General features: G+C 35.0%; 2 protein-coding genes across 4 annotated transcripts; one reads left to right on the forward strand and one right to left on the reverse strand.

The window, feature by feature from the left end:
- The first annotated feature begins 3,416 nt into the window (after positions 1 to 3,416).
- On the forward strand, positions 3,417 to 7,116 carry LOC7478918 (probable protein phosphatase 2C 5). 3 transcript variants are annotated; one of them, XM_024584189.2, is made up of 9 exons: positions 3,417 to 3,570; positions 3,695 to 3,765; positions 4,557 to 4,757; positions 5,086 to 5,260; positions 5,382 to 5,599; positions 5,722 to 5,829; positions 5,916 to 6,041; positions 6,131 to 6,360; positions 6,618 to 7,116. In XM_024584189.2, exons 2-9 carry the CDS (start codon positions 3,730 to 3,732, stop codon positions 6,835 to 6,837), a joined length of 1,314 nt encoding a protein of 437 aa, XP_024439957.1. In that variant the 5' UTR covers positions 3,417 to 3,570; positions 3,695 to 3,729; the 3' UTR covers positions 6,838 to 7,116. The 3 variants fall into 3 exon arrangements, with proteins under 3 accessions (XP_024439957.1, XP_002318970.1, XP_024439958.1); XM_002318934.4 differs by having other exon boundaries at positions 3,418 to 3,570; positions 5,089 to 5,260; XM_024584190.2 differs by having other exon boundaries at positions 3,496 to 3,570; positions 4,494 to 4,757.
- A 2,235-nt stretch (positions 7,117 to 9,351) lies between these two features.
- Positions 9,352 to 10,482, reverse strand: LOC7478919 (wall-associated receptor kinase-like 20). The gene has a single exon (XM_002319458.4). The coding sequence runs from the start codon at positions 10,155 to 10,157 to the stop codon at positions 9,546 to 9,548; it is 612 nt and encodes a 203-aa protein (XP_002319494.1). The 5' UTR covers positions 10,158 to 10,482; the 3' UTR covers positions 9,352 to 9,545.

The following is a 10,482-nucleotide window of genomic DNA, read 5'->3' on the forward strand; positions in this document are numbered from 1 at the left end:
GTCAAATCGAAGTCTCCAATTTGTTAGTAACAAACTTAACCACCTGCACTCCAGTTTTTGTCACATCCCCTAACTAGGTCTCCACTGATCTTGTCAATAGAAATCCAATATTTTCCTTCACTGTCTCTCCTGCCAAATTAACAACATAGCTTCACCACTTTTATGCTAGTAAAAGAGAGGAAATGGCAGCTACAGATAACAAAGCAGTCGATGTTGAAGCTGGTACAACAAAACAACAAGTAGTGTACCTGCAGATTGACTCACGTTGGGCCTTCATAAAGAAAGTGTACTCCATAATTTCAATGCAATTGCTTGTTTGGAAGTTGTCAATGGTATATGCACGGTTTTCATGTATCAAGTAAAATCTTATAATTTTTTTTCCCATTTTCATGATATCCCAACAACTTAGCTGCCACTCTGTTTTCCATTGTTTTCCAAACCCTACCTGATTGGCTTTTAATTAGCTAGCTACACACTTTCTTTCTTCTGGTCATAAATTTAATTTTGTTCAAGCTAGCAGCTAGTAAATGGAGTCTTTTTGTCTACTATTCGCAACAAGAATACACATGGCATTTGGAAATGTATAATCAGAATTAATGCTGCAGTCAGTTTGTATCTTAAGTATGTGTGTGCGTGTCAGATTCAGTAATGTTGCTGCATGCCACATTTGAAGCCGGTAGAGGAGGCAGGTCTGCATATATATATATATATAGAGAGAGAGAGAGAGAGAGAATGAAATGCTCATCTATTTATAACGACTAACGAGTAAAAACTGAGTGTTTAGGAAAGGACCATGACTTGTTAATTTGCCGAAGAAAGAAAATATCCATGAAAAAGGGCTACTCACAAGTAATTGAAGGACACCTTTTTCTCCCAGCCAGCTTGGAGAAGAATATATTTAGAAGATTATACATTCTGGGCTGTGAAAAGAAGAGGCCATGATTTCAACCTCCTCACACCTTCTTTTATGCTTGCTGTTTCTGTGTGGGTTCAGGCATCTACGTGGGGCTTTATAAATTCATCTAACCGTGTCTCTCTGTCACTAATTTCCTCTTGCGTTGATATTCAATGCAGGTACTTTTCCCTCAGAAAGTTGTCAGCAGCGATATACAGTTCCTTAGCTGCAGTCATACACAACACTGACGACTTGAACAAGCGTTTCAACCATGAATGATGACTTCATCTGGGCTGCAATCTTTCTGTATCTGCATCTGTTCCTTGTTCTCCATGGTTTAGATATGTTGGATATGTGTAGTCCATGCTGCTGAAAGAGGAGCCCATGTGTCCACAGCAGAAAGAGAGTGTATGCTTTTCCACAAACTTGCAAGTCATTGTAGCTTTGCTCTCCGGCCACCAAACATCCACTTGCTTGTGGATACATGTCAACCTTTCCAGCTGGGGGTTGGGACCCAATCAGAATGAGTGGGTAAGCCCTAAGTGGGACCCAATAAGTGGATGCCTTTTATATATATATATATATATCCAGAAAATACCATCAAAGACAGCATGCCCACATCAACACCGATGTTGCCCCCTATGGGTTTTGTCCCCCATTGTAATTTTCTGCCCCTTTGGATTCTGAGGCAGGCAGGGATTGAAGGCTGGAAGATTCAAGCAATCCCGGCTTCTTCTTCTTCTTTTTCTATTATCCATTTCCCCTTTGTTCTCCTCTAAAGACTACTCTGCCCTAACACTTCTTTCATAGTCCATCTTTTTCTTTGTTACTTTTGGTGGGCAAAGCTTATCTCTTTCATCATAAGATTCAAAATCGTTTTAGCTATAATCTACACCTAATGTGGGTAATCATGTTTTAAAACCCTGTACCGGTTATATAATTTTCTATAATGTTATTGAACTCGGCTTTATTGGTTAGATCAACTAATTACATCTGTTTATTATCCAAGTAAAAGTTGATTCGATCAAACATTTTAATATGGTTGAAATTATATTAAGATCTAGTTTAATTTTTTTTTTTTTTTTTGAAACAACATGATGTAGATTGATTTACTTAATTTATATTTTGAACAGCTAGTCAGGTTTTATAATTGGATTTTATAACTATGATTAAAAAAAGGAGATCATTTCATTGGATTAAATTGAGAGAGGGTGTGAAAGGAAAGATGAAAAATCATTGCAGAAATGGAGTCCAGCTATGTGGGAAGCCTGAGTCCAAAAGGGCCAAGCAAACTACATGGATTCTAATAAAGAAAGTCCAAAATACAGAAGAAGCAGAGTAAAAAGAAGACCAGTTCTGCATTGTTAACTGGCTCCATATGTCAACTGACGACCCTCGAGTATAGTTGGCCTATCTTGATGATGAAATTGCTAATCATAATTAATAATTAAATTAAATTAAATTAATCAAGTTGCTTTTCTCTTGTCCCACCTAATTATTGCCAGCCAACAATACAGCACTGTTTCTCAAATGGATCTCATGCATGTTTATCAAAGTCAAAACCCCTTTGAGAGGGCCAAATAAATCTTCAAGGAGAAAATAACTCGAGTCAAAACCCACTCATCATTTTAGCCCCTCATCGTCTGCTAATTTAGTGGGGATTGGATCTCTGTGATGTGCCAAATTGTTCTTCTTCTTTTTTTTTAAGAAAAAAATAGGACACCCTTTCCACTAATGTAATATGGAGACAAATTTTAGAATATCTTTCTACCTTCACTAATATTTTATTTTTCGTGACAGATAATTCATGTATTGATGGAAAATGGTGAGGAATTTTATGATGCTCGGATTATAATAACTAAATATTTAAAATTCATTTTGTTTGATTGCTTGGAAATGATCTATCTACTTTCATGGAACATAGAGGGGGAAAAGAAGAAGAATCGAAGCTCTAAGAATTTAAAACCATTGATAGAATTATTTACAAAGAATTTAGAAAGGGAAACCTGTTTGATTACTTTAGCACTTGACAGACAAAACTTATCATGAACATCACTTAATGTTGCTTGTAATTAAATTAATCATGTAATTCTTGAAAATGAGAGGGTGTTTCTGTTTGGAATTACATTTATTTTACCAACTCTCACGAATTAAATCTATTTATATTTAATTTTTCCACACTTTCAAAGTAAAAAAAAAATAATCTAATTTTATATACTATAATTCTCTTATTATAAAGAGAACACTGTTAATTTCTCGATCTACAGAAACTCATAACCTTTCTTTCAAATTCAACAACCAAGATTAAATAATAATAATAATAATAATTCAACAAGCAAGATTAATTTCTCTATCTATTTTAATATTTTTTAATCTAGTTTTCGCCATCAAAATATATCAAATTCAATTGACAATAAAAAAACCTATCTGCGAAAAAAAGGCTAGGAAAAAAACCTAATTGGAAAGGGTTTTTTTTTCAACCTAAATTACATCGAATGATTAGGACATGAAAATTGTCATCATTATTAAAAAGAGAGACATTTTGCCTGAAAAAAATCACCTCTTTAACACTCACTAGCAAACACGCGAACCCCGCTCTCTCTCTCTAGCATCTCTCTCTCTCTCTCTATTCTTTATCTCTCTAGATTTCTCTTCCAATCATAGCACACAAACTTGTAAGTTTCTTTTATTTTTTTGTTTCTCACCAAATAACCCTCTATCTTCTTCTTGGTTCTTTCAAGAATAAAAATTGAATCTTTGTCATAGTTTTTAACGAAAAACCTTGTGTTTTTGTTTCAGAAATGGAGAGGTAATTAATAGATCAAATCTTGTCAATGCTGGATCTGTTGAGACCTCTTCATGTTTCAACTGTGAGTGTTCTTTCTTTTCTAGGTTTGTTTTTTAATGTTCTTGTTTTTCATTTTTCTTATGTACATTTTGTGTTTGTGTATTTAAAGTTGTGTTTTTTAGCTTAAGTGGGTGACCCTTTATGTTTTTTCTTTTGTTTTTTGGTACTCAAGTTTGGTTCTTGATGGAAAATAAGGAAGACCCATTTCTTGAGATTTGAGTAATACTGAATAGTTTGATGAGACTTTGTTGAAGAAGTTTAGTGGGTTTGTTTTGATGGAAGATAATGAAGACCCATTTTTTGAGATTTGCACATTCTGGGTTTAGTTATTTGATTTTTTTATATTTGGGTTTTTGAGGAAAAAACTAGATAATATAGTGGAGAATTGGGGTGGTTGATGAATTGTGAACTAGAGACTTGCTTGTTTGGAATTATGGAAATGAGGTTTAGGCATAAGTTCTTTTTTTTTTGTAAAGTAAAGACTGAGGCTTGGATGAGCTATTTTAGTTCTCTTGTAGGTGCATTATTTTGTACTGAATTGATTAGAGAATTTAGAATTTAGTTCAGATATCTGTGTGATAGTGTGAAGTAGATGGCATTTTTCTCGAAAGTTTTGGTTTTTCTTTTCACGGTGCAAAGATCCTGGAAAAACTGGTCCTTTATAGTTGATTTTAGTGTTTATTGAACTAAATTGTCATGTAAGGGTTTAATGATTCAGTCACATGTGCATCTTTAATTTGCTTCATGAAGATTGAATACGGTTTTGGCACTGGGGTTATGGAAAGTGTTGACACATAAACTGTCACGAACCAGGACAATATATCGAGGATGAGACCTCCTCTTGTTCCACTTGCGACATTGATTGGGCGTGAGCTTAGGAATGAGAAGATCGAGAAACCATTTGTGAAGTATGGACAAGCTGCTTTAGCAAAGAAAGGCGAGGATTACTTTCTCATAAAACCCGACTGCCAGAGGGTTCCTGGGGATCTGTCGACATCATTCTCTGTGTTTGCGGTACTCCCTTTTTTTTTAGTACATGTTATTTGCCTCCTCATCCAAGAGATGATTCTGCATGGTCTGAGAGAATCAAGTAGAAGAGAAAGAAAGGATCAAATAATTTACAATTCTAACAAGAAAAGTGAATCACCCTCTTTTCTCCTTCTGTCCCAAATAGTTGGAGACTATTGATTTGAATCTTTAATTTTTTCCCTTTTTGTTTTCCTACCTTACTCCGTGATTTAGTGGACCATATGTAAATTAGGAGCAACTTTAAAACCCACAGAAATTCATAAATTTGGTTTTGTTGATGATCCATAGGAATTCTTAGTATCCATTTTATTAGCAGATCTTTGACGGACATAATGGGGTATCAGCCGCCATCTTTGTGAAGGAGAAGTTATTGGATAATGTCTTGAGTGCAATTCCTCAAGATATCACTAGAGAAGAGTGGCTTCAAGCACTTCCTCAAGCACTAGTTGCTGGTTTTGTGAAAACTGACATAGAATTCCAGCAGAAAGGTATGGATCTGTATCCCTTCTGTTGTAGTTTTATTTTCCTTTGTTGCATCTTGTATTTGTTTTCTCTTTGTGTGCATTTCTGTGGGCACAGACTAATCTTTCAGTTTGATACAAATGACAGGGGAGACTTCTGGGACAACTGTGACATTTGTTGTAATTGATGAGTGGACTGTGACTGTTGCTTCTGTGGGGGATTCACGATGCATATTGGACAGCCAGGGGGGTGTGGTTTCTCTCTTGACAGTTGATCACAGGCTGGAAGAAAATGTTGAAGAGAGAGAGCGAGTAACTGCAAGTGGGGGTGAAGTAGGAAGGCTAAATGTTTTTGGAGGCAACGAGGTATGGTGCTCTTTTTTATACGTCACGTACGACATGTTCAGATATGCATTTTATGCTCCTCTCCTTCCCTCATGTTTTTTTATTTTTTAATCTTATTCATCCAATCTCTCAATGGTTTGTAGGTTGGTCCCTTGCGTTGTTGGCCTGGTGGATTATGTCTTTCTAGATCAATAGGTGACACGGATGTTGGAGAGTTCATTGTTCCAATACCTCATGTCAAGCAAGTGAAAGTGAGTCTATTTTCTAATTGTGATTTGTTTTCGTTTTTTTTTAAAATTAATTTTGAAGCTCAGGAAATTATTTTCTGGTTATTTAGCTTTCAAATGCTGGAGGAAGACTTGTTATCGCTTCCGATGGTATCTGGGATGCTTTATCTTCTGATATGGCTGCCAAGTCATGTAGGGGTTTGCCTGCAGAGATTGCTGCAAAGTTGGTTGTTAAGGTGACATCTAGCATGCTCTTGCTTCTTGCATGTATGCAACAGTGCTTCTGTTGCTTTATTGCTAATACTTGTTTGTTGTTTCTCTTTAGGTGGCATTGAGGTCAAGGGGGCTGAAGGATGATACAACATGCCTTGTTGTTGATATCATCCCATCCGACATACCTGTCTTGCCTCCAATACCGAGGAAGAAGCATAATATGTTCAGTTCGCTTTTTGGAAAGAAAGCGCTGAGTTCTGTGAGCAAATCAACAAAAAAGCTCTCTGCTGTTGGTGCGGTTGAGGAACTGTTTGAAGAGGGTTCTGCTATTCTTGCAGAACGGTATGCTGATTGTAAACTTCATTTTTTATTTTTTTTCTCAAATAGTTTATGCAAAACCATTGAGTATGATATCAGAGGCAAACTCTACCCGTAATGGTCTTTGCTTACCTATCTTCTTATTCAGTGATCATGATAACTGATTTTTTTTTGCTTATATAATGAATTAATAAGTGAAAGAGGGAATAAGGAGTTTAGAAGCTCTGCCTCTTGAAATGTAGTTTTAATTTATCTTTGTTATTTTTTTAATGAAAATGCAGATTAAGTAAGTATTTCCCTGCGAACGCAAACTCTGGGCTATGCAGATGTGCTGTTTGCCAAGTGGATCAAACCCCAGGTGACAGTTTATCAGTAAACTCAGGCTCTTTCTTCACACCTGGATCGAAGCCATGGGAAGGCCCCTTCCTCTGCAGTAACTGTCAGAAAAAGAAAGATGCCATGGAAGGCAAAAGGTCGAGCAGACCCACTGTGATGACATAGCAATTTATCTGGAAACAGAGTAAATATTTGACATATTTTTGCTGGCAGTATGAGCATGCTTGGCTTTATTTTCCAGTACTGATTGGAATAGATGTGTAAGAAATGAGGTAGAAATACAGGGAGTAGGTGTTTTTGTCTTTCAATTGTTTGTATTGATTTCTGGTTTGTGCTCGGCTTTTACTGACTGACAGAAGACAGAAATGCTGTCTAATAGATATGTTTGTGATAGTTTGATTGCTAATTTGTAAGTAAAAATGAAGGTTGCATAGTTAAATGTTCTGTTGCAGCATCTTCTTCGCATCCACTTCGAAATTTACTCCCTCGTGCATTATTTACTTCTGATACAATGTAACAGAACAACAAGCTATATACAAGAACGTTTCTATGCATGAGTTTCAATGTTGTTTACAGTTAGGAGTTTCAATGTTTTTCCAAATTGTTTGGTTTTAAGGGATGATAAACAATTTTTTCTATTTTCTCCTGGGAGCTGCTTCCACTGATATGGATACATGGTTTTGGTACTTCTATTTCCTTTGAAAAAAGATCAAAATAACCGGAAATGCGGCTCCGTTCATTTGAAAGTGTTTGCATCACAGAGACTGAAACTGAAAATTTTTATTTGGGATATTGGTCAAGAAAAATCTATAATTTATAGCTTTTTTTAAATTAATTTTTTAAAACTGCAACAATGCCAAATAACCAATGCAAATCTTCCCAACTTTCCAAGTGTATTTGCAACTGTAGAGCCTTAGGCAATTAATTTTCAGGGTCTGTTGTGTGGTTCCAGAAGAGGCATTGAACAAGTTTGTTTCCATGAATCTGAGTGAGAATTAAATTTGGTAGATTTATGTTTCAAAGACCCATGGACTTGATTCTCTGGCTTGAATGATTCTTTTTCCGGCCCCCATCAAAAGGCCTATAATTCCCTTGGATCGAGCTCCTCACGCAAGCCTAGGTCTTTTGTGAGGATTTCTACTTCCATGAAACAATGAAAATTAAATCACAAATATAATTTAATTCTTCATAAAAAAATATCTAAAAATATTTTTAATTGTGGGGGTTAAAATAAAATGGTTCAAGAAGTATGGGAGGTTAGGTTTTTAAAGATTTCATGATGGCCTATATTATAACCTAATCTATTCCAAAAAAATAAAAATAAAAAATCCAACCATTTCACAAGATTGCCTTTGAAAACCTAGCTTTTTACCCCATGCCACTCAATGCATGCTTCATCTAATAATCAAATATAAAGAAGCTTCATGTCATTCATCTCTCAACACTCAAACATGTTCATATTTTTAATCCTAGTTATTAAACCTCATGTGACTTGGAATCACAATAGTTTTGTTTTTTTAATTTCTTTTTATCAAGCACGTTTTATGTTTCTATTTTAATTAAAAAATACCCCATTTAACCAATTTTATATAAACAAACTATTTTTTTCAATGAGTATATATATAATATAATAGATGAGAAAATGAGACACCTAAATAATATGATTAAGATGGTATAGAGAGCTATTAATATCATAACTGGAAAGAAAAGAAATGGAATAATAATTAAGTTGTTAAGTATCTATAAAATATTTTTAAATTCTATATTCATGAGGTCTAGGATTCAACACTCCTAATTAATACACACTTGTAAAGGGTGATGGACCCTAAGTTTAAAGGTTAGGGACATGCCTACCAAAGGTGGCTGGGGTCCTTGTCCTTGGTTATCAAAAGATTACAAAAATAAATTAGTTTTATATTGATTTTTGCTACACAAATTTTGTAAGGCCAAAGGTTAAAGCTTTTAATTACAGCTATCCAACGCTTGCTAATTCTATTATTCATAAAATAGGAATAGAATTGTTGTCTAAATGTAAAATGAGCATATAGATACTAAAACCTCTTTTTTTTTCATGAGAAAATCAATATTTGTTTTTAAGGAATAATTACAATATATTAATACAGTAATTGTTTATTTTTTAAGAAAATGATTTAATATCAAAAGGATAAAAAAACTTCTGTCGGTACTTAGATTCCTGTTTTTTGGTTTATTAGGTTTTTTTTATCCATTGGAATTTCCAGTTATTTTGATAAAATAAAATTTATTCTTATTTCCATGGAATGTTGACACTTGACAGTGATTATGAGATTTATTTTCACCTGATTTGATAGTAAAAAGCCCAACAATTCTGTCCTTTTTTCTCTCTCTATAAAATACTGAAATTTCTTCATAATACTATGAATCAACAAAGACATATATATATTATAAGTATGAAAACAAAACATTTTTTTATAATTATAATATTAGAATAAAACTCATGCTTGATAAAAATATTAGACCCTTTTATAGTTTACATCCATAGTATTTTTTTTCCGTTTGTTTTTCATTTAATATAATAAAAGTCTGGATATTAGATTATTTGTCGGTGGAACAATGATAAATCTGAAGCTTTTTTAAATGATTAATTTTTCATTATTTTTTTTGAAATAGAATTAATTAAAGGAGCGAGCTCGTCAGTAGTAAAAACAGGAAAAGGAGCATAGATTTATTCATTATTAAGTAGCAAAATATAGAAGGAACAAGCACACACGTACGAATAACAGAAGGAACAGCAGATGAACAACAAGGACATGGGATGTAATAAAGTAGGCATAACAAGCAACAACATAGACTATATCATATAGTTCAGAAGCTTGCACCACAAGTGCTGCCTCCTAGTATGGAGGCATCCATTGCAGCTCAATTCCATAGTTCCATTTATCAACGGGATCCACAGGTTTGATGTCCACAACAGAAGTATAAGCTGTGCACCCTCCAACCCTAACCCTAATCCTATGCGAAGTCATTGATGCGTCTTTCAAGAAGTGGCAGCAAAGAGTTCCTTTGCACCCACTCCCCTCTTCTATCTCCTCGTACTGCCTACAATAGCTGGTCGACGAACAATTCAACGGTGACAGAAGAATGTTATCAGAACAGTTGAATAACATAACAGTGTTGCGAACGGATATGTTGAATGGCAAGTTCTCGTCAAGCCTTAATCCTCCTACGGCAAGATCAGAGGAATAGCATGTGTCTTTCCCTATTAGGGGAGGGCGTATGACAAGTTTATAAGCACTAGGATTGATACTGAGAATCCTGTAGTATAGTCCTTGAGCTGACAAGAACTCTAGAGCACCATTGTTGCAGTAGATTCTGTACCTAGGGTTTCCACAATTATCACTTGTGCTAAGTGGGTAAGGGACTAGCATGTTGCCACATTTAGGGCAAGCATCAAGGGCTGGCACATGAGATAGTAAAGTGAGCAAAAAGACTACCAGAAACATCATCTTGACTCTCGAGTTCAGAAACAGAAGAGGGAAAAGACCAAGTGAAGCAAGGAGCCTAACAGCTAGATGCCTTAAATAGACAAATCCACGCCGAAGTAACTCCTTGGTGAGCCATGAAGCCAATTAACTACTGCTAAATTAATTAAAATATGCTCTAAGATACGGAAAACATAAACAAAAATGAATTCTGATAGAAGTGCGGTTTCCCTTAGTGCAATATCATGCAATCTGGGGCCTGCACACATGGCAGATTCTCTGCTACCTTGCCAAATAAATGCAATTAAATAGTCATCAAGTTTTTATGACCTCCATGAACTTTGAAGCT

The sequence above is a fragment of the Populus trichocarpa genome, chromosome 13 (assembly GCF_000002775.5).
Source record: "Populus trichocarpa isolate Nisqually-1 chromosome 13, P.trichocarpa_v4.1, whole genome shotgun sequence".
NCBI classification, from domain to species: Eukaryota; Viridiplantae; Streptophyta; class Magnoliopsida; order Malpighiales; family Salicaceae; genus Populus; species Populus trichocarpa.